A 23615-nucleotide genomic window follows, 5' to 3' on the forward strand; every position below is an offset into this window, starting at 1 on the left:
TTCCTTCACTGCTGTATGCCAAGACTAGAACATGGCCTGGCGCAGGGTGGACATTCAGAACATTTTTTTATAAATGAATAGTAGTATAGCACAGCGTTTATCTCATTGCCTGCCACAGAGTACAGATTCTAAATATTACATACTATAATAATATTACTCTATCATTGCTTGAGATGGTTAAGATCATATTCCTCTTTAAGCAGTGCAGCCTAGACCACACCATATTTTAACATCAGAGATCTGTTATCTCAAGTTCCTAAGTTCATCTCTTCACTTGATCAATGGTAGTAAAGAAATCAATGGCCACAAGTGAACTTTACCCTGTGGGCTTTCAGTTGTGAAATAAAGCTGAGAATTTACTGTTTTTGGTATAGTCTGAGTCAATTATTTATGCTGCTACTATGTCCTTACCAGTTATCATGTTCTTATTGGACTCTGGCATGAAAAATAACGCCAATCAATATAGTTGTGTTATTTTAGCATTATTTGAAAATATTTTAAACGAAATAAAAATAGCTCCCACTTCACATTACAAAGGGATTTAAACAGATGTTGTAAATGATTAACTTTCTCAAGAGAAGTATTCTGTACTTAATGAGGAGTTCATAGTGCTTTAGAATTGTAAAAATCAAGCAAGCCATTGAAGATGATGTCCAAAGACTTGGCTTTTATTGTCATATTAATCATCTCCGGAGAACTCTATGCAGAAGGTAAAATTAATTCTTAAAATTCTTTGCTCCCTAAAAATATAAATGGAAAGCCTAACATTCATACAAGTTGAGTTATACTTTTAAAATCTGATATGCCAATTTTATAAAAATAAAATTCTTATAACTATAATTTCTTACAGTAATTAAACAGGCTTTTTCCTTTGGGCAAAAAGAGTAAACTATTCTTATAATAGCATAACTTTGAAAAACTAAAACAAACCTTTGCATTTGTAGGTTTTGGGGGTTAGGAGACAAATTCTAAGTACTTTAAAGAATTTTCACTATTTAGGAGTAACATTTTAACCTTAGTTCTAATTTCATCCTAGAATTCATTTAGAACGCTAACAAAATTTGAATAATTTTAATTCTTTTCACAAGGTAAGCTTAATGTAGAAAGTTTAAAAAGCAAATCAGAAAGATGTTTGACTCTTGACACTATGATTTTCATCCTAATGACTTACTAATTGGTTGAAGTCATTAAGGAGTAGTTAGAAATTGATAATCCGAAGACATTTCTGAGAATGAAAGTGGACTGTATTAATACTTATGCTGGAACAACCGGTGTGCACCAGGACTTTCCAAGCAAACCAAAACCTATGGACACCCGTGCTATCAGAAATATTTATATGCAGGCTGTTGAGTGTGTGAGATTCATGTAAGGTGAGCGTGAGAGTGAGAGGCAGGCAGTGTACAAGTGTGGGTTGCTTAGAAACAGTTACCAGTGTTATTAGTCCGTAGGGTTAAGAAGCCAGGTAGGTTATTAATCACCAGCAAGAATGGATATACAGAGTAGGAAACCACAGCAATAAGACTGTTCTAATATAAATACCTTAGGGAATTTATTGAAATAAAATACGCAACAAATTATGATTGACTTTTAGTTGAATAATTTACTACAAAGTTTCTACCAAAAAAAAAAAAAGCCTGCAATTAAAATTCTGGGAGTGAAATACGTGGAATTCAACTTATTTGATACATTTAATTCCAAAATAGGGTAATTTTTACATGTATAGTTTCCTTTGATTTTATTTTTCTCTCTAAATAGGGAAGAACCAGCAAATACAATCAATATTACAGAATACAATATTACAGTATTCTAGCTAAATTTTCTAATTCTTTTACCTCACACACACACACACACAAAAGATAATTTGCTTAAGACAGGGACTATCTTTATTCCCCTGCTTCCCACAGCCCCCTTGGGTCCTCCCCTTTGGAGTTAATTATACTTCTCATTTCATGGTGCGCAATCATCATTGGCCTATGAAAACACTCACTATTGTTCTATTTATACATTTTTCTCCTTTATGTCTGATCCCCAATCTCATTCTGCCTCCCTTCCCCCCCCCAAAGTGGGGCCCATTATTATAAGGTGTTTAATATATTCTTAAATATGTAACAGCTTTGGAAAATATGAGTCTTGTTTTGTGTATGTGTTTTACAATCCCAATAAAGGGAGCTTGCTATAGATTTTATCTTCTGGTTTTATTTTTACTCATTACTATTTGAATACATTCTCTACGTTGCTGAATCTACTTTGTTGCTCTTAACTGCTGCATAGTATTTCGTATATTTTACTTATTCACTCTCCGAATGATGGAGCTGTTAACCACTAAACCAAACCCATTGGCTTTAATTTTAGTCTAACTCATAGTGACTCTATAGGACAGAGTAGAACTGCCCCATTGGGTTTCCAAGGAGTGGCTGGTGGATTTGAACTGCTGACATTTTGCTTAGCAGCTGAGCTCTATAACCACTGCACCATCAGGGCCTGTTAGTCACACCTAATTCTCTCTTAACTATAAATTACTCTGAAGAGAATACTGTTGTGTAATCACCTCATCTTCTCTGTGAACATTTCTTTGACCTATGTTTATTGATAGATTTCGAGTGAACTTGTGTACTTAATTTCTGTAAGTACTGACAAATTACTTTCCAGAATAGTTGTCTCAAGTTACAGTTTCTCCAAGAGGGTGTGGGTCATTGTCCCATCACCAACACTTCAAATGATCCAACTTAATTTCTTACTGCTGGTATAAGTGAAATACCACCATTGGGTAGCTTTGACAAAGAGAAATTTATTTTCTCACAGTCGAGGAAGTTTGAATTTTTACACCATGACTTTCTTATACCGTGACTGTTGCTGTTTCCTCCCAACACAACATTTAACAGGTGGTTCAAGAATTCCCTTCTTTTAAGCCCTTTTATGATTTTAAGGTCTCCAACATAAGGGTAGAAATTTTTAAGTAAATTTTTTAATTGAAGTATAATATACATAGAAAAATGTAAAAATCTTGATATACATCTATAAATTTTTAGAAAAGTTTACACCAACAAGAGAAAGATATAGAATATTAGCAGCACCCCAGAAGCCTTCTACAGATCCTGTCTCGTGTTACTCCATCATTAGCTATCCTTACTTCTGTTGCCATGGATTAGATTTTCCTCTTTTAAAAATGTATGTAAATGCACACAATATGTATTCATGTGTGTCTGGCTTCTCTCACACATTATGTTTGTAAGATTCACCATTCATTCTTATCGCTGTGTTATATTCCACTGTAGGGATATTATAAAATGTATTAATCTTTCTGCCATTAATGAACATTTAGGTTGTTTCCAGCTTAATATGAATTGTGCTGCCATGAACATACTTTTTCATGCCTTTGGGTGCTTTTTAAGCTTTCCTATTTTGTGATATAGTATGTGCATGTCCTGCTTTAATAAATAGTGTCAAACTATTTTCCCCTAAATGGTGGTACCAATTTATATTTCCACTTACAGTAGTCTGAGAGCTCCAGTTTCTCCACATCTTTGCCGATATTCAGTATTTATTTTGTCTTTTTCATTTCAGCCATTCTAGTTGACACATAGCAGTACTATCTTGTAGTATTTTGAATTTGTGTTTCCCTGATGACTAATAAACTTGAGTACCTTTTACTAGCTTTCTGGCACCTTATATTTCCTGTTTTGTGAAGTGCTTACTCAAGTGTTTTACTTTTTTTGTTAGCTCTCTGTCTTTTATATATTAAAAAGCCATTTATTTCAAAATCTTGAGGAGAATTTGACCTACTCTAGAACTGCGCAATTGAAAACAGTGGCTACTCACCACATGTGACTATTGAGTACTTGACATACAGCTTGTGCTCTAAGTGTAAATACATGCTGGATTTCAAAGACTTCGTAAGAAAATAGTTTGGATGCATTGGGTTAAAAATGTATTATTAAAATTGACTTTACCTGTTCCTTTTTATTTGTGTAAATTTTCCTACTAGACATTTTAAAACTACACAAATGGCTCAAATTATATTTCTATTGGACAGTGCTGTTTTACAAAATTAGGGAAAGCTTCCCCCCCCCCCGAAAAAGTAGCCTGCCTAGTTTTCTCCTGACTATTAGGTGCTGGGGCTGCTGGCAGATTAATTCCGATTGAAAAAGAAAAATAATGTTAGAATTTTCACAAAAGCACTTTAAAAAGATAGGTAATAAAAAATAAGTCCTAATTAAAGTGTCTGCAAGCATGTTTAAAGATATATTGTCACTTCACTACAGATTTTATGGTTTCAGATATCTTTTTCAATTTTCAGCTTTATGTTTACTTATTTCAGAGAAGTCCTGCCATCTTCCTAGTGTAGAAAATGGAAGAATTGCCCAATATTACTATACTTTTAAAAGCCATTACTTTCCAATGGGCATAAATGAAAAATTGCCATTCTTCTGCTTGGCTGGTTATACAACTGAAACTGGGAAACGAGAAGAAAAAACCACATGTACAACAGAAGGCTGGTCTCCAGTACCAAGGTGCTTCAGTAAGTCAGCTGAATGGGTCGGTACCATGTTTTCAATACTCAATTTAATTTGTAAAAATGAGGGCCTCATAAAATATGGAAAGTAAAAACTATTGTTACATTATCTTTCTACAAATTGAAGGCATGTTCTACAATTCTGCAAATAATTCCACATTAAAATTTTGTTTTTCTTTACTTGTTTTAATAATAACCTGTGACAAGAAGAATAATTACTGAGATTGTTTTATTTATCACATTTCAAGAAGTAGAAACTCAATTGAGTCACTTTACGTAATAAGGAACTTATTATAAGGAGCACTGTGCATAGGAAATTAGGAAAAGGCCTAAGACGTTGGCATCAGAAAGTACAAGATCGTTACTGTAGTGTTTTATCACTGATTGGTAAGGCTCACCTCTTCTTTGGGTACCTGCTTCTTCTCTCATAATACCCATGAAAAATCTTTTTTTTCCCCCTGAACTTGAGTTCACATTTGTGAAAAGAGAATCAGATTGACTCATCTCATCATTTCATGTCAGATTATGCTATAGGCCTATCAGTTGGCTTCGTGAGCTAAGAGTTCCTCTTTTTTTCAGAATCAAGGGCTTTGGTTAAGTCAGTTTTATGTACAAGAGATTACTGTGACTGATGCATTCCGTAAACATACCATTTGGATAATAATTCATTCTATGATTTGAGGACAAAATGTAAAAATAAAAAAGGCATTGCACTTTTAGTATTAACATAAACCATAGACTAACTCCAATAAATAGATCTCATTCATCACCAGAGCATAAAAATAAGTTAAACATTTTAGGTGTATTAACTCTTTTAGCTTGGAGAGAAGAGCATTGATACAGGAGCCAGGAGAGGAGAACTCAAGTTTAGCAGTGGAGTGTAATGTTAATACAGAACCTCTGCAGTCAGGTTGCCTGCATGTGAATCCAGCTTGACCACTGTGCTGTGACTTAAACTTTCTGAACTTAAGTTTTTATCTATAAAGTGGTGTTGATACTTCTGCTAAAATGGGACAGTTCTCATAAGTGCATACCACACAGTACATATAACTAAGCTACTCGTAACCCTGGTGGTGTAGTGGTTAAGTACTACGGCTGCTAACCAAAGGTCGGCAGTTCAAATCCACCAGAGATCCTTGGAAACTCTATGGGACAGTTCTACTCTGTCCTGTAAGGTCGCTCTGAGTTGGAACGACTCGATGGCGATGGTACTCTTAACCTTAGAGAAGAAGTCCCTTAACCTTTCTGAACTGATTTGCTGGTGAGGATCTAACAAGGGGACCTATAAAAATGATATAGCTTCATACAATGCTAAGATATTTTTTGTTATTTAATACGTCATTGTAACATTTATTTATTTAAAAAAAAAGAAGTCTATAAACATACAGGCTTTGAGTTACCTGTCTGTGATTCAAACACAGTCTACACGGACTGGCTACCAAGTCTTACTGTGAAGCTAGGTGATTCCAAAATATTTGCAGTGAGAATGATTGAACAGTTTACACATTAAGGTGTTTGCAAAATAATTTCACATACCTATAAAATAGGTATGTGCTTTTGTATGTGATGTTAGAAAGTATCACAGTGGGCTTAATATTGGGAAGTAAATCCAAAATAAATTATTTTGTTTGCTATTAATGACAATTGATTAAAGGAAGAGCCCTGGATATATTTTCTAAAGGCATATGTGTTAGGTGGTAGAAATGAATATCAGAACTGAGATTTGTAAATATAAAGAACATCATTGTTAATCCAAATCCATTTTCAAAAAAAACAGATGCAGGATATTTCCAAAATTAAATGAAGGAATTCAGAGGTGGAAATTCTCTTTTTCTCTCTTTCAAATTCCAACTAAAAGTAATGTTAAACCTTTTTCCTAATTTTACACCTTCTTAAATGACAAGGGTGGTTTGATTATTGAGTTAAGCAAAGAAATACGCATTTTTTTCCCTTAGAAAAATGCACCAAGCCTGACCTGAGAAATGGTTATGTCTCTGATGTAAAGATGCTGTACAAATTTCAAGAGAACATGCGTTATGGTTGTGCTTTGGGATACAAAACCACTGGAGGGAAAGATGAAGAAGTCATTCAATGTCTCTCCAATGGATGGTCTTCTCAACCAACTTGTAGAAAAGAACAAGGTATGTGTTTAAGAATCATTTCCTGAAATTGAAGGTGAAGGCGTGTGAGGCTCATACTTTTTTGTTTTGGTAAGTATTTGATTTAATATAACTTATTTTTCATTATGTCTGCAAAAGCAAGAAGTTGCTATTATATTATTCTCAAATGTTAGCTGTTTTCCTTGACCCAGTGGCTCTCAACCCCCACAACATACCTACATCAGCAATTTTCACTTTATTAGTAAAAAGACCTGGAGAGGGATAAAATGAAAATTTCTCAATAAAACTGTTTCTTGCCACATATATAAATTGCTATTAGCTTTATTAGAGAAGAACTTGAGCTCAAGCAAATTATTTTATACTGTAGAACAATGCTGCTGCTGTTGTTGTTAGGTGTGGTCAAGTTGATTTTCAATTTGTAGAGACCCCATGTGACAGAGTAGAATTGCCCAGTAGGGTTTCCTAGGCTGTAATCTTTACGGGAGCAGATTGCCAGATTTTTCTTCCTCAGAGCCACTGGGGGGGTTTGAATCATCAACCTTTTGGTTAGCTGTCGAGCACTTAATCGTGACACCACCAGGGCTCCTTAAACCAATATTAAATATACTTAAAATAATATGATAATTTGAATACACATACCTTCTTAGTATGTTGCCAGATATTTACATTGTGCAAATCCACAGGTGGCACATAAGCAAATAATTGTCACTGCACGAGCCTTCATTTGAACTGTGGCCTTTTGTCAAGTACAGTCAACTAGAATGTTAAGAGTAGAAGGCTGTGGAGTTAAGCCACTAGATGGATGAAAAAAAAAAAAAGAGGGAAGAGAGAGGTAAAGGCAAACTATTTGCAATTATGCTAAGGATTGATTCTGCTGCAGAATCTTAAGGAAAAAAAAAAACCAAACCCATTGCCGTCGAGTAGATTACTACTCATAGTGACCCTGTAGGACAGAGTAGAACTGCCCCATAGAGTTTCCAAGGAGCCCCTGTGAATTCAAACTACCAACCCGTTGGTTAGCAGCCATAGCTCTTAATCACTATGTCACCCCCAAAAAAGTTTCCATAATCTTAAGGTTCCATGAAAATACATTTTGAGATTTCTTTTTTAATATTCTAGGTTTAGTGATAAGGTTTGTCAAATAAATAACGTTAATTTTTTTTTTTTAAGAAACATGTTTGGCCCCTGAATTATATCATGGAAATTATTCTACAGCACAGAAAATATTCAAAGTGGGTGATAAAGTGCAATATGAATGTGCCACTGGCTACTACACAGCTGGAGGAAAGAAGACGGAGGAGGCAGAATGTCACACACATGGATGGCCTCTCACACCAAAATGTACCAGTAAGTTCTCATTTTGAATGCAATCTACTTTCACTTTGAAAACTTTCTCTCCTACAGAAGTATTTATCAGTTGTCATGTTCACTATGTTCCAATTTTCATATATATATATTTTCCTTCCGGTTTTATTGTTTATAGTAGCCCCCTTTGGTCATTTAAAGCTCTTAAGTAGGAAAAATTCCTTTCAGCTCACGTAATTAAATTAAGTCAGTTATATTTAATATTATACACATATCTATGTATAATTAATTCATATGCTTTTTATTATTTCAGATTATGGAAAATGTACTAATTTCTATTCCAGATATAGCGTGTAAGTAGTAAGTGAATTTTGTCCTAGCAGAAGAAATTAAAACGTCTTGGCATCCTTATTCATTCTTTCGTTCTCAGAATTAAAGTGCTCTGCTTTAAGGTTAATAGAAAATGGTTATTTTCATCCTGCAAAGCAAAGCTATGAAGAAGGAGATGTAGTTCAGTTTTTTTGTCATGAAAATTATCATCTAAGTGGATCTGATTTAATCCAGTGCTATAATTTTGGTTGGTATCCAGAATCTCCTGTATGTGAAGGTAATTATTGTTATTATTATTTATTTCATACTCATAAAACTAATCAGCTTTAATCTCTATGAGCTCAGAAAACAAAGTGTCTTTGGTAATATCTAATTCCTGTCTTGGGTGCTATTTATTTTCATTAATAAATCAATGCTGTTTTCAGCAATCTTTAACATGTTTCCTCCAAAGAAATCTTGTTTGATATTAGTTAAAGAGTAGATGTGTCTTTGACTTATTATATTTTTAAACCCCTTATTATTATAATGAATAGCTTTCCTTACTGGAAATGAGTCAGTCTAGTGTACCCTAACTTTGGGAGGACACCTTCTCAAGTGACCACATATTTCCTCATGTGAAAATACAGTCTCCAAAATAGTGGGGTAGAGATCAGAAAGAAGTCAAAATTAAAAAAGCGGTCATCTATCAAGCACAGTTCAAAAATATAATAGCTATCATTAAGTTCCATCACTGGATGTGTTCAGACAGGTGGTTTGATTACCTGTCTGAAAGACACCAGTTCCATAGTTATTTACACACACATACAATGTGATAGGAAGGATCTCCTGGGCTAGCTGAGGAAACAAATATGAAAACAAATACTTGATACAATGTGACAAATGCCATAATAAAGTCAGGTACAAAATGCTTGAGTAAACAGATTTTCTGCTTAGTGCGTATTGGGGTAGCATTCACAGAGGTGATGGATAATATTTGAACTGGGCCTTAAAAGATAAATGAAGGCTGGGAAAAGGAAAGGATTTGACAGCCTCTGGGGTTGTTTTAGTTTTTCTGTAACATAAGAAACAAAGCTATTGGCAGGCAGGAGCAAGAGGAGAAGTAAAACTTAGAAGAGAGTGGTGAAGATTGGCAATAGGCGCTGGGAGGAATGAAAGTGGGAATTGACTAGAGACATGCAATAGGATTTCCCTTACTTATCGTGATCCTATGAATGTATTGAACAATAATTGTAGTGGCTTTATGATTTTTCAGTCATGTTGAACAACCTTATTGCTGTCGAGAGGCAGATCGTTTGCAAGTAATCTGTAGCATGTTATTTCAAAAATAAATGGCAGATCTACTTAAAGGCTACTCACCACTCCTGTTAAGGTTGTTAGGTGCTGTCAAGTCGATTTTCGATTCACATTGACGCCATATGACAGAGGAGAACTTCCCCATAAGGGTTTCTAAGCCATAATCTTTACTGAAGCAGATAGCCAGGTCTTTCTCCCACAGAGCTGTTGGGTGGGTTTGATCTTCCAACATTTTGGGTAACATTCGAGCACTTAAACGCCATGCAACCACCCCAATCACTGAAAATTGGACAGTATGCCGACATGCCTGCTATTCCCTATACTAAATAATCATATTTACTATAACTAGTAAATAGTAGGAGAGACAGTGTGGGAGGCTGAATAATGCCCTCATCTGTCCATGTCTTAATATCTGGAACCTGTGAATGTTACCACATACGGCAAAAGGAGCTTTGCAGATGTGATTAAAATCAGGATCTTGAGATGGAGAGATGATCCTGGGTTATCTAGGTGGGCCATAAATGTAATCTCAGGTGTCCTTATAAGAGGGAGGTGGAGGGAGACTTGACTGCAGAAAAGGAATAGAGCACGTGACAATGGAAGTAAGAGGTTGGGGTGATACGAGGAAGAGGTCATGGCCTGAGGATTACCAGCAACCTCCAGAAGCTACCGGAGGCAAGGAAATTAATTCTCCAGTAAAGCCCCCAGAAGAAACGCAGCCTTGCGAACACTGACTTCGGCCCTGTGAAACCGGTTTTGGACTTCTGGCCTCTGGAACTATAAGAGAACAAAATTGTATTGTTTTAAGCCACTAAACTGTGGTAATTTGCCATAGCTGCAACAGGAAACTAATACAAGGCTTAAGAACAGGAGATTTGAATTCAAATAGACATGGGTTCAAGAATAAATCTGCCACTTACTAATAATTCTTAAATTTTAGTTTATTTATCTATAGTACACACGCACACACAAAATTTTTTTTTTACACAGGATAAATAATAGTCCTTACTTGATACAGCAATTCTAGAATTAAAGGAGATAATGAATGCATAATGTTTGTTGTTTAGCTTTCTACTGCTATATAACAATGTTACCACAAATTTAGCAGCTTAAAACAACACACATTTAGTGTTTCACAGTTTCTATGGGTCAGGTGGGTAGACACAGATTAGCTGGATCCTCTGTTTCAGGATCTAACAAAACTGCTATCAAGGTGTCAGCTGGGGCTGCAGTCTCTTCTGTGGCTTGACTGGGAAAGGGCCTGCTTCCAAACACATTGTCACTGTTGGCAGCATTCAGTGCTTTGCAGGCTGTGGGACTCAGGGCCTCAGTTTCTGGGTAAATGTCAGCTGGAGGCCTCTCCATTTGGCAGCTCACAATGTGGCAGTTGGTGTCTTCACAACCAGCATGGGAGAGAGTCTTTCAGGAAGATAAGGACTACAATATTATGAAACATAATTACATATTCATAATTATATACACAATATTGTAAAGACCCTCAAGAGGACAGGTACCACAAAAGGGAGTGAACACTAGGAGGTGGGATCATGGGACCCTTGCTAGTGTCTGTCTAACATACTCGTTATGGTGCTTGGCACAATAAAAGTGCTTGTTAATTTTTAACTATCATTTTTGTATTTATATGACTAAAAATGCTAAGTTTTTTCTTAAGGAAGAAGAAATAGATGCCCTCCTCCACCTTTGCCTCTAAATTCCAAAATTAAAAATTATTCAACAACATATCGTCATGGAGAAACTGTCCGTATACAATGTGAGCTTAATTTTGAGATCCAGGGGTTAGAAGAAATACGTTGTGAAAACGGAAAATGGACAGAACCTCCAAAATGCATTGGTTAGTAACATCTCAAATAAAATTTTCCTAAAACAAAATCTGCATGTGCAGCTAAAGGGTCTCTGCTCTTTGGATCGTACCTTTTCAGAACTGAAGGAGAAGATCGCCTGTAAGGAACCACCTCTAATTGAGAATGGTGGGGCAAACCTACACTCTGAAATGTATTACCATGGGGATAAAGTGACCTATAGATGTGAAGATGGCTACCATATCCGTGGATCAAATGAGATAACTTGTAAACATGGAAAATGGACACTTCCCCCTGAGTGTGCTGGTATCTATGCTACATTAACAGCAATAGCTAAGCCTAGTGTGTAAAAATTTTCCATTTTGTTTATTTAATCCACGTAATCATAGCAGGAGGAAACTGCTTGGAAACGTTAGAAACAAATTAATACTGCATCTATTCTGCTACTTTCTTTGTATACGGAGGCAGCATTTTAGCCAACCAAAAGGTTGGAGGTTTGAGTGCACCCAGAGGTACGTTGGAAGAAAGGCCTGGTGATAAAAACAGGACTTCCAAAAAATCAGCCATTGAAAACCCTGTGGAACACAGTTCTATTCTGACACACATGGGATTGCCACAACAGCAACTGATGTTTTTTCAAAGAAATGAGAAACTAAACATTTTTGAATGCATATTAATGAGAGGCACTACCACGTCAGCTGTTTGACTCCAAGACCTATGAGCTTTCAATGGCAGCACAAAAGTGATGATGCACTTCACTTCTAAAGAAAATAAGGGCACGCTGGATTGGGTGACTGGCTACGAGAACATCCTAAAATATTAGGGTAGAGTTCTCTGTTCCTGACTTCGGGTCAGTTTTGCCGATATTACTTTAGCTGTTATGAACCTGATATCGTTCTAAGACATGTCCCTGGTCTTCCATTTCACTTCAGGACACCAGCAGGCAACACTGTCATTCCTAGATGCTACCCTTCCTGTCATCCTTCTCTTTTCTTGATCAGATCCTGGAAAGATATTCACAAACATATTAACAAGAATATTTATCGCATAAAGCAAATGATATTACGATGCTAAAGAAATAATATTACCAGAGTAAAAGAGAGACTTTAAAGTGAAAAAAAAAAAACGGAAATTTCATCCATGAGTTGATTGGTAAAATTCCTCTAGGACAAGAATGAGAAGGAAAAAATAAAAGCGAATTATGTCATAGGACAGTTTTAGAATTGACTGTGATCATTAAGCAGTATTTCCCTTTCTACACATTTTCAGAATGTCCGTATCATAGTTTTTTCAAATCCAAAACATGAAAAAAACGCTTACTTGTTCTTAGGCTAAACATTTGCTGTTTATTCTTGCTTAGTAAATTTTTAAGACATTTGCGCTATATAACATTTCTCTCATTTCTGATGAACTTATGAGTCAGTTGTCCTAAAGGATATAGTGCGAGTATTGAGGAGTCCCTGGTGCAAATGTTTAAGCACTCCACTACTAAGTGAAAGGATGGTGTTTCAAACCATCCCAGAGGTGCTGTGGAAGAAAGACCTGGTGATCTGCTCCTGAAAGACCACAGCCTCGAAAACTCTATGGAGCACAGTTCTAGTCTGTGGGATTGCCAAAAGTCAGATTCAAAATTAAATGTTTTGTTTGTTTTTTTTACTTTTTTGTACTATGGGTAACCGTATTATGTCATTAGGTAGCTATGAATTCATATTGATTTTAAAATAAACCCTTTTTTTAGAAAACAATGAGAACTGTAAGCCTCCACCTGGTCTAATAAATGGGGCTATTGTTGATGGGTTGTTGGCAAGCTACACAACGGGATCCTCAGTGGAATATAGGTGCAATGAATATTATTTATTGAAGGGATCAAAGACATCTCATTGTGAACAAGGAAAATGGACATCTCCACCTGTTTGCTTAGGTAAGACAGAGAACACACTGTATTTCCTTTGCTATTACATTTATATTTTATGTGATTTTCTTATAATGTTTTATAACATGGAAATGATTATTTGTATAAATGTTTTCAAGTGCCCCTTCTCCCCCCTCAGTTCTTTAGGCAGAAAATTCTTAATACCTTAAGGTTTAGGACTACATTAGTCCTTTCCTTGTTGCTTTTTTGTGTTATCTTTCTCCTAATTGAAATTTTCCCTGTACTATTTCCCATAATGTCTCTGCTTCTCTTGTACTCAGACTAAGAGAAGAATAATCAATGGATTCTTTCCTTGGTAGAGCTTATTATTAATAGCTCCTTTGTTACAACTTCCTCACATAAATGACCACTTTTATTATATCATCTTGATTATATAAATATGTGTTTCTAAGCTATCCTGAAGGTATTTTGGAATAAGGCACAATACAAAAATTTCATGTTTCAAACGGAGAATTGAGGCGGTTATCAAAATGGTTATTTAAATTGCGATAATGATGAGAAAATAATATACACCTCCCATCTTAAATCTATATGTTTGCCTCAGTTTTTAGCTTTGCTAGCCAGAGTTGTATTTAAAAGCCTTTAATTTGCCCTAGTTGCTATAGATCCTTGAACATGTTACATTGTGACTTTTACAAATAGGCAATGACATGATAAATGTCCTGTAAGTTAAAATAACCATTTAAAGTATTAAAAAAAAAAAGTATTAGCATTTCAAAATTACAAAAGCAAACCGTTGTTATTTACCAAAAAGTTAGTAAATAAATAGAAGCAAGTAGCAAAAAACAGAAAATGTTGGTAACCTTCCTTGAAACAATTGTTAACTTAGACAGTGATCTAAACATTTTACTATGTATATACACAACAAAAATGCAGAATTTATGTAACTTGCATTTTTTTCGCTTAAAAACATATGAACATTGTTTAATATACTTTCACATTACCCTTTTCAATGGCTGCATAGGATTCCATAGTGCAGATATGCCATAATTAAACTAGTCACTTTACTGATGAATGTTTAGTTTTTCCAACACCTTCATATTCCAAACAGCACATTTTTAAACAAAATATTTATACATTTAAAAAAAACTTTGTTTTTTAGTTAAACATCAATTATATTTATTTTGTTATTTTTTAAATTTTCTAAAGTGGAATTTCCGAAACAAAAAGATTTGATTTTTTTTCTTTTAATTGCAAAATTGTCCTTCAAAAAGTTTATTCTGATTTATACCCCTCTCGTTACTAAATAAATGAAGCCGTTTTCTTAATCTTTTTGTCAACTTTGCATTTTTAATCTTTATATTTTTTATAATCCAGCAGACAAAATCATTTTAATTTGGTTTATTTAATTATTAATGAATTGGACATTTTTTTTAAATTTTCAGTGTCCACTGGGTTTTCTTTTCGTGAATTGACTGTTCAGTTTCATCGTTTTCCCATGCTCATTGTAAGAGCTACATCTATATAAATTACATTACCCATATGTGACAATCATATAGATTGAAAATTTGTTTTATTTTCCTTTTATTTATGGCCATTTCTAATATTCAGGAAATTTCGTTTTTAAGTCTTGAGCTCTTTCAACCTTTTCTTTGGTGGTTTTTCCTCTTAAATTATTCTTAGGAGGCTGTTCTCATTCAAAATCAGATACATCTTCCTCTCTATATAGTTTTTTTTTCTATTGCTCATATATTTTCACAAGGGTTTTTGATATTAAGTATCTGTTGATGTGATTAATACTGCATTGAGTGGAGGTATAGTCATCTCTGAAGGTGGAAACTGGGTTGAAACAGGAGTGGAAAAGCTAGTGATAGAACAACCACTTAAGAAATACCAAGCTTAAAGAAATCTATTATTGTATATTTGGAAAAATTGCTTCAAGAAATTTAGGCTTGCTGCTAATAAATCAAAGCAAATATTGAGTGGCGGTAATTTTATTGTCATTATGGAAGAGGAGAGAGCTTTTGTGTATCTCATTTGTCCTTTGTGATTGAAAGTACTATCACTCCAAATGTTCAGAACGTTGTGATGAGAGGTAGAATTTTCTATCTGTGAATGATTATTTCAGACATTATGAACCTCCCTAACCTCTCCTTACTGTTCTTTCCCGCTCTCACTCTTCTCCAGCCACTCTGGCCTTCTTACTTTGCTCAAACAAGCCAAACATGCTCTCACCTCAGGGCCTTTGCACTGGTTGTTTTCTCGCCTGGAATGTTTTTCCCTCAGAAAACAACATCGTTCACTCTCTACCCTCCTTCAAATCTGTGCAAATTGTCATTTCTTATTTAAGCATACCCCAGCACCTTACTTAAAAGTGAACCACCCTTCCCCCAGCCCTTCTGAGAGCTCTTCCCCTCCGCTTCTCTTTTCCCCATCTATTTTATCATCTGTTATAGAAAAAAAGATAAGCTCCATGAGGGCAGAGATCTTCGTTTGGTATATCATTGTATAACAAGTGACTGGAACACTGCCTGGTAGAGTATATGCAATGAATATACTCTAAATTTCAAGATTTTTATTTTACAGAAAGCAAATCATGATTAACACAATTGGTTGGTGGCCTTAAACTATAATTTCAATATTTCAAGTTAAGTGGTTTTAATTTATGATATGCTCCAGGTATCTGAGAGGCATAAGCATTTTGCAATCAGTTGCTCCCCTGGAGGTTGGTGGTTTGAATTCACCCAGTGGCACCACAGAAATAAGGCCTGACAATCTGGTTCTGTAAAGATTACAGACAAAAAGACCCTATGGGACAGCTCTACTATGTTACACATGGGTCTGCCATGAGTTAGAACTGACTCAATGGCAACAGGTTTGGTTTATAGACAATAAATTACATATATATGCATATATATTCATTTGATAGTAAGAAAGTATATAGTTTATTACGTATATGTGTGTGAGGAGCTTTAATAGTGATAAAGGCCAATGATTATAAAATGTTGTTCTTGATGGCTTTCATAATTTTTATTTTTAAAATATATGACTTGTATGTTTGTCAGATGAGTGAAGAATTTAAAGAAGCATTTTGTCTTTCAGAGCCATGTACTGTAAATGTGGATTACATGAACAGAAATAACATAGAGATGAAGTGGAAATATGAAGGAAAGGTCTTACATGGAGATTTAATAGATTTTATATGTAAACAGGGATACGACTTATCTCCAACCACCCTGCTGTCTGTGCAGTGTGATAGAGGAGAAGTGAGATATCCTCTATGCGTTAAAAAAGGTGAAGCAGTAATGTTTTCTGACAATTTCTTACTTATCGTTAACTCCCAGCTGAGTTGAAAGTGTAAGGCCTTAAACAAGTCACTGCCAGCATCTTCTAATCTGTACCAGGGACAACGGTTCAATCAGTGTCCAGTCACCAGATGCACTTGGAGAGGATGACTATGATAAGACATTTTTTAATTCTAAAAGCCAATTTTATGAAAGGGAAAAAAATCAGGAGGTTTTATAAATATCACTGGACTATCGAAAAATTGATCACCCCCAAAGAAAAGCCATGAAAAAAAAATTGCTTTCCTCAAGGATTCCTAGGGAGCATTGTCTCAGAAAAGGGCTGATGCAGAGTTGGAGGCTCAGGAGTGGAAAGTTGGAGAGACCTGCTTTACTCTCTAGGCAGTGTTGTGTACTCTCTGGACATTGGGGCAATTAGTTTTTTTAAAAAGAAGAAAGGAAGTGAATACCTATGGAAAGCATGACTTAAAGGAGCCTATCACAGCCTGCATTTTGGCTAGACAGAAAAGGTATCAATGGAATGAATGATTATTAACACTGCCGTAGTTAAAAAAATTTTTTTTGAAATATAATGTGAGATTCTAATTGTAATAATACATTAGTATGACATTATTTCAGAAATGCTTGAAATCATCCAAAAATATTTGAGAACTGCCTTAAAAATGCTGTCACGTAAAAGATCTCATTTTATTTCTGTCACAGTTGTAAAAGCACAGGATGCTTGTTATAGCAATTCATTTTATACTTTAAAATTGTTTTTTCAGAATATAAAGGAATATGTACATCTCCGCCACTTATTAAAAATGGTTTCATTATTAGTTCTGCAACTGGCACCTATGAAAACGGTTCCTCAATAGTATACAGATGTTTTGATCACCATTTCCTACAAGGACCTAAGGATGTCTACTGTTTAGGTGGAGCATGGACTACACCACCATTGTGTTTAGGTATGTACTTCTAAATTTTAATGAAGGAAAACTTTATATTATTTTCACTTTCTGCCCTTTGAATTGATATAACAGTAATGTAACTTTTAATGTGCTGTTTTTATATTATTTTATTGGTGTTCCTGTTTAATTACTGGTTTCCATACTTTCTACTAAATCGTAAATACCAAAAACAAAACAAAACAAAAAAACCCAAACCCACTGCCGTTGAGTTGATTCCGACTCATAGCGACCCTATAGGACAGAGCAGAACTGCCCGACAGAGTTTCCAAGGAGCACCTGGCGGATTCGAACTGCCGACCTCTTGGTTAGCAGCCATAGCACTTAACAACTACGCCACCAGGATTTCCAAATCATAAATAACTGCAGTCCAATTTACTCTAACAAAAATTTATGAAGTGCAGATCTTACATCATGTACTGGTTTGGAATGGGCTGCAAGATAGATAAGCCATAGTGTTGTGGGTAAACATGTAACAATTATCATTCAATATGATTGGTACTATGGAAATTTTAGCTTGAGGTGATGCCATGTTCTTCCGGAGTAACTCATCCTATCCTCTCATTGACAGCTAGTGTAGGGGCTTGTCGTTGTGAATTGCCACTGAGTCAACTCCAACTCATGACAACCCGCGTGTGTGCAGAGTAGAACTGTACTCCATAGGGTTTTCACAACTGTGACGCTTCAGAAGCAAATTGACCAGGCCTTACTTCTGAGGTGCCTCAGGGTGGGATTGACCTGCCAACCTTTCTGCTAGTAATCAGCGCTGAATTATTTGCACTACCAATTAGGAGCAGATGGTCTCAATCCAATTAGAGACTGAGTTTACTTCAAGCTTGTTTTAGACATTTGTTTACCCTTACTAATAGAATGTGGCTCTCCAGGGTTCTCTACTGAGAGTTTGCTCTTATACCAAGGCTCCTCCTAGTTGACTGGCTCTGATATTACTGGGAGACTGCAAAAGGCACTGTGTAGCTCTTCATTCACTTTCTGCATGGCTCCTTATCCTCTCCCTCTGCACAGGTCAAGAATAGGCAACTGTCTCAAAGGAAAAGCCAGTGCAGAGTATCAGGTTTTTTTCTCTACACCAACTCCCATCCCTGGTGTTCTTGGTTCCTCAAGTCCTGCCTGCCTTGGCAGACCCAAACACCCATTTTTGTATCCTTAACTCTATGAGCCTTCCAAAAGCTCGCTGAGTCTATGCCTATTTTTGGACATTCTCTACCCAGTTTCTAAGCTCATGCTAAGAAACAGCAAATACCCCAAAAGGAAATGGCACATAGAATGAGCTTTGTCCAGGACCTTAGCTCCTTAAGTGCTGGCTGCCTTAGAAGTTCTCTGATGCTTTGAAATTTTTTTGTGTACATTTTCTAGTTCATGGTAGGAGTGCTGATATGCTAGAAGCTTTTACTCTGTGGTAGTTGAAAGCAGAAGGTCCATAATCATTTTTTTTTAATCCTAATTAAATTTTCATTGAAAAAGGTATTTGCAATGAATAAGTTGTTGATCTGGCAAAATTCTATCATGTGCTTTCCAGTGTCCTTTCTATCACTAGGCTCATATTTTCCAACTACCATTCCTTTGTGTCCAACTTTTGCGTTCCAATCCTCAGTAATTATTGATATATCTTGATTGCATGTTTGATCAATTTCAGAGTGCAGAAGGTGGTAAAAATCTTCAATTTCTTCATCTTTGGCATTAGTGGCTGGTGTGTAAATTTGAATAGTAGTCATATTAATTGACCTTCCTTGTACAAGTATGGATATTATCCTAATACTGATGGTGTTGTACTTCAGGATAGATCTTGAAATGCACTTTTTGACAATGAATCCAACATCATTCCTCTTCAATTCATCATTCCTGGCATCGTAAATCATATGATTATCTGATTCGAAAGGACCAGACCAGTCCATTTCAGCTCACTAATGCCTAGGATATTGATGTTTATCCATTCCTTCTTGATGATTCCCAGTTTTCCTAGATTCATACTTTGTACATTCCACATTCCAGTTATTAATGGGTGTTTGCAGCTGTTTCTTCCCATTTTGAGTCATGCCACATCAGCAAATGAAGGTCACGAAAGTTTGAGTCTATCTATATCATTAAGGTCAGCTCTACTTTGAGGCAGCAGCTCTTCCCCAGTCGTATTTCGAATGTCTTCCAACCTGAGGGGCTCATCTTCCAGCACTATATCAGACAATGTTGTGCTGCTAGTCATAAGGATTTCACTGGCTAATTCTTTTCAGAAGTAGACCACCAGGTCCTTCTTCTTAGTCTGTCTTAGTCTGGAAGCACTGGTGAAACTTGTCCACCATGGGTAACACTGCTGATATTTGAAATACTCGTGGCATAGCTTCCAGTGTCACAACAACATGCAAAGCCACCATAGTATGACAAACGTATCACCGGATGGAATACATAGGAATCAAATCAATGACATCTGTGGAAAGACAATGGAGAAGCTCGATATCATCAGTCAGAAAAAGACCAAGGGCTGACCGCAGAACAGACCATCAATTGCTCTCATGCAAGTTCACCTTGAAGCCGAAGAAAATGAAAACAAGTCCACAAGAGCCAAAATATGACACTGAGTATATCCCACCTGAATTTGGACACCAACTCAGGAATAGATTTGACGCACTGAACATTAATTATCGAGGACCAGAAGAGTTATGGGATGATATCAAGGAGATAATACATGAAGAAAGCAAAAGTTTATTAAAAAGACAGGAAAGAAAAGACCAAAATGGATGTTAGAAGAGACACTGAAACTTGCTATTGAATGTAGAGCAGCTAAAGCAAATGGAAGGAATGATGACACAAAAGAGCTGAATAGAAGATCTCAAAGGGTCACTCAAGAAAACAAAGTAAAGTATTATAATGTCATGCGCAAAGACCTGGTGTTAGAAAACCAAAAGGCAAGAAAACACTTGGCATTTCTCAAGCTGAAAGAACTGAAGAAAAAAATTCAAGCCTAGAGTTGCAACATTGAAGGAATCTATGGGCAAAATATTGAGTGATGCAGGAGGCATCTAAAGAAGATGAAAGGAACACACAGAGTCACTGTACAAAAAAGAAGTATAGTCAAGAACAAATGGTATCGAAGAAAGAAGTCCAAGCTGCACTAAATGCATTGGTGAAAATAAATTGTTTTATTGACCATGCGAAGACATTTGATTATGTAGATAATAACAAATTATGGATTACATTGCAAATAATGAGAATTCCAGAACACTTAATTGTGCTCATGAGGAACCTGTACATAGACCAATAGGTAATAGTTTGAACAGAACAAGCGGATACTGTGTGGTTCAAAGTCAGGAAAAGTGTGCATCAGTGTTGTATCCTTTCGCCATACTTATTCAATCTGTATGCTGAGCAGATAATCTGAGAAACTGGACTATGTGAAAAAGAACGGGGCATCAGGATTGAAGGAAGGCTTATTAACAATCTGTGATATGCAGATGACACAACTTTGCTTTCAGAAAACTAAGTGGACCTGAAGCACTTACATATGAAGATTAAAGACTACAGCCTTCTGTATGGACTACAACTCTACATAAAAAAAAACGAAGATCCTCACAACTGGACCAATAAGCAATATTGTGATCAATGGAGAAAATATTGAAGTTGTTTCATTTTACTTGGATCCACAATCAATGCCCATGGAAGCAACAATTAAGAAGTCAAACCATGCGTTGCGTTGGGCAAATCTGCTGCAAAAGACCTCTTTAAAAAGCAAAGATGTCACTTTGAGGACTAAGGTGCACCTGATCCAAGCCATGGTATTTTTCAATCGCCTCCAATGCATGTGAAAGCTGGGTGATGAATAAGGAAGACCAGAAAAAAACTCATACCTTGGAATTATGGTGTTGACTAAGAATGTTGACTATACCATGAGCTGTCATAGAACAAGCAAATCTGTTTTGGAAGGACTACAGCCAGAATGCTCCTTAGAAGCAAGGACCGTGAGGCTTCATCTCATGTACTTTGGACATGTTATCAGGAGAGACCAGTCTCTGGAGAAGGACATCATGCTTGTAAAGTACAGAGGGTCAGCGAAATAGAGGAAGCCTCTCAATGAGATGGATTGACAAGTGGCTCCAAGGATGGGCTTAGTCATAGCAATGATTGTGAGGGTGGCGTAGGGCCAGGCAGAGTTTCATTCTGTTGTACACAGTGTCACTGTGAGTCAGAACCAACTGGGTGGCACCTAACAAACAACAACAATTAAATTTTCATGCTTTCAGAACAATGACATTCTAAATGAAATAACTAACCTCATTTTCAAAACTACTTTTTCGTGACTCTAAAGATGCTAAAGAGTCTTTTCAATAACTATTTTCCTTTTTAGTGCTGTCTATAACACTTCTAGCAATGCATCTGGTGCATGGATGACTATTTGTTTTACAAATAAGCTTGTTGATGTATTACAAGAATGTAATTGATATGCTTTATTAGCAACTTTCTACGTTTTTACCTATCTCAGAATCTACTCCTTAGTGCTTAGTTACCCAGGAGGCAAATAAGGACACAAGCCACCCCGTATTCTGAAATAATTTGATATTTCATACTTCTAAAATACCAGTGTTTCTAATCATGGAAAAGATCAAAGAAGTTAGTTGGATATCCTAATAACATACTTAAGGTTTTTGTTTTGTTTTAATATGTATGGAAAAGGGCACATTAATGCTTTCATGCTTAGCATTTTTAAACTTAAGCCAATCTTAATAGTTCTTCATAACTGGAAGCTTAAAAGAAGAAACTGTCAACCACTTGGGATGGCCTCAGGCCATGAGGAGTTCGGTTGATGTTGGTAATCTAGCTGCTTTCTACATTTCCACAAAAATGTTTGTCAAGTATTTTACTTTAATTTAATAAAGAAGGGGAAGAGGAAAAATAGTAATAGTTTCAGTGACCAGTATTAACTGTCAGTGCTTCTGGAAAACACTTTTTGTGCGTGTGTGTGCTAAATTTGTAAATCCTAATGACACAAAACTAAATGACCAGCAGGACATACACTTTCTCCAAATCCAGGACAACTGAGGTAAATGGCAGACTGTTTTCTGTGTAGTTTGAACATGTTATCTGACTCCAATATTAATCCTAAATAACTTTTTTGCCATTCTCATACCTGGGAGTTTTTTAGATTATCATGAGTAGACAACACAATGGTTCCTGTAAAAACCAAGATGTATCAACATTCTTTTTTTTTTTCAGAACCTTGCACTTTATCTTTTGTTGAAATGGAAAAGAATAATTTACTCCTAAAATGGAATTTTGACAACAGACCGTATATTTTCCATGGCGAGTATATTGAGTTTCTTTGTAAAAGAGATACTCACCTAGCGGCATCATCTATTATAGGACCTGAACTGAGAGTACAGTGTGACAGAGGAGAGTTAAAATATCCCAGGTGTATTCAGAGAGAAGGGTAGGAGGAGGCTTGCATCTACCACATTTTTTTTTCTGTCAGATTGTTATTCAAGGGATTCATTACATTACAAATTTCAGATACTAGGCTCTACGGGATACTTATTTTATGGTTTTGGAAAGACAAAAAGTCATATTTTCTTTAATTTTTCAAAGATCTAAGCAAACTACTAGAATTATTAATTATTTTAACAAACTTTCTTAGTTGTCTGAAGTTAAAATACTGTTTGCCAATTGACATTTACGATACTTTGGCAATTGGGTAAATACATTGATTTATATGTGAAAGATACTTAGATGTGGAAGAGTTAACCTCCATGTCCTGAGATAAGAGAAAATTACATTTCTCCCCCTTCCCTGCATAAGCTCATGCGTAACTAATTAGCACTGGGGAAAAAACTGTATAAACTGTTGTCCTGAGAGATGAGCATATTAATAAGTGATAAAAAACTGCGATATTTATTTTCATAATCACACTTGTAGATACAAACTTAGAACAACTTACCGGAGTGTTCTTCATATGACAAATTTTTTAAATATATTTTCTACTACTTGATGAATGGAACATATTTGTGTTCTTTTCTTAGAAAAATAGTAAAAGAATTCCATATGTAAATCATTTTATACAATCAGAGTTTTACCTCTTTTGAATACATTATATAAAATAGAAATTATA

The 23615-nt window shown here is 35.7% G+C and overlaps 1 protein-coding gene across 1 annotated transcript; it reads left to right on the forward strand.

The window, feature by feature from the left end:
* Positions 1–646: 646 nt before the first annotated feature.
* LOC126061704 (coagulation factor XIII B chain-like) lies at positions 647–22944 on the forward strand. The gene is made up of 11 exons (XM_049858459.1): positions 647–710; positions 4319–4519; positions 6469–6654; positions 7804–7980; positions 8369–8545; positions 11234–11413; positions 11502–11687; positions 13120–13302; positions 16357–16548; positions 17324–17506; positions 22727–22944. The coding sequence occupies exons 1-11, from the start codon at positions 647–649 to the stop codon at positions 22942–22944; spliced, it is 1947 nt and encodes a 648-aa protein (XP_049714416.1).
* Positions 22945–23615: the final 671 nt, after the last annotated feature.

This window comes from Elephas maximus, chromosome 18 (genome assembly GCF_024166365.1).
Source record: "Elephas maximus indicus isolate mEleMax1 chromosome 18, mEleMax1 primary haplotype, whole genome shotgun sequence".
NCBI lineage: Eukaryota > Metazoa > Chordata > Mammalia > Proboscidea > Elephantidae > Elephas > Elephas maximus.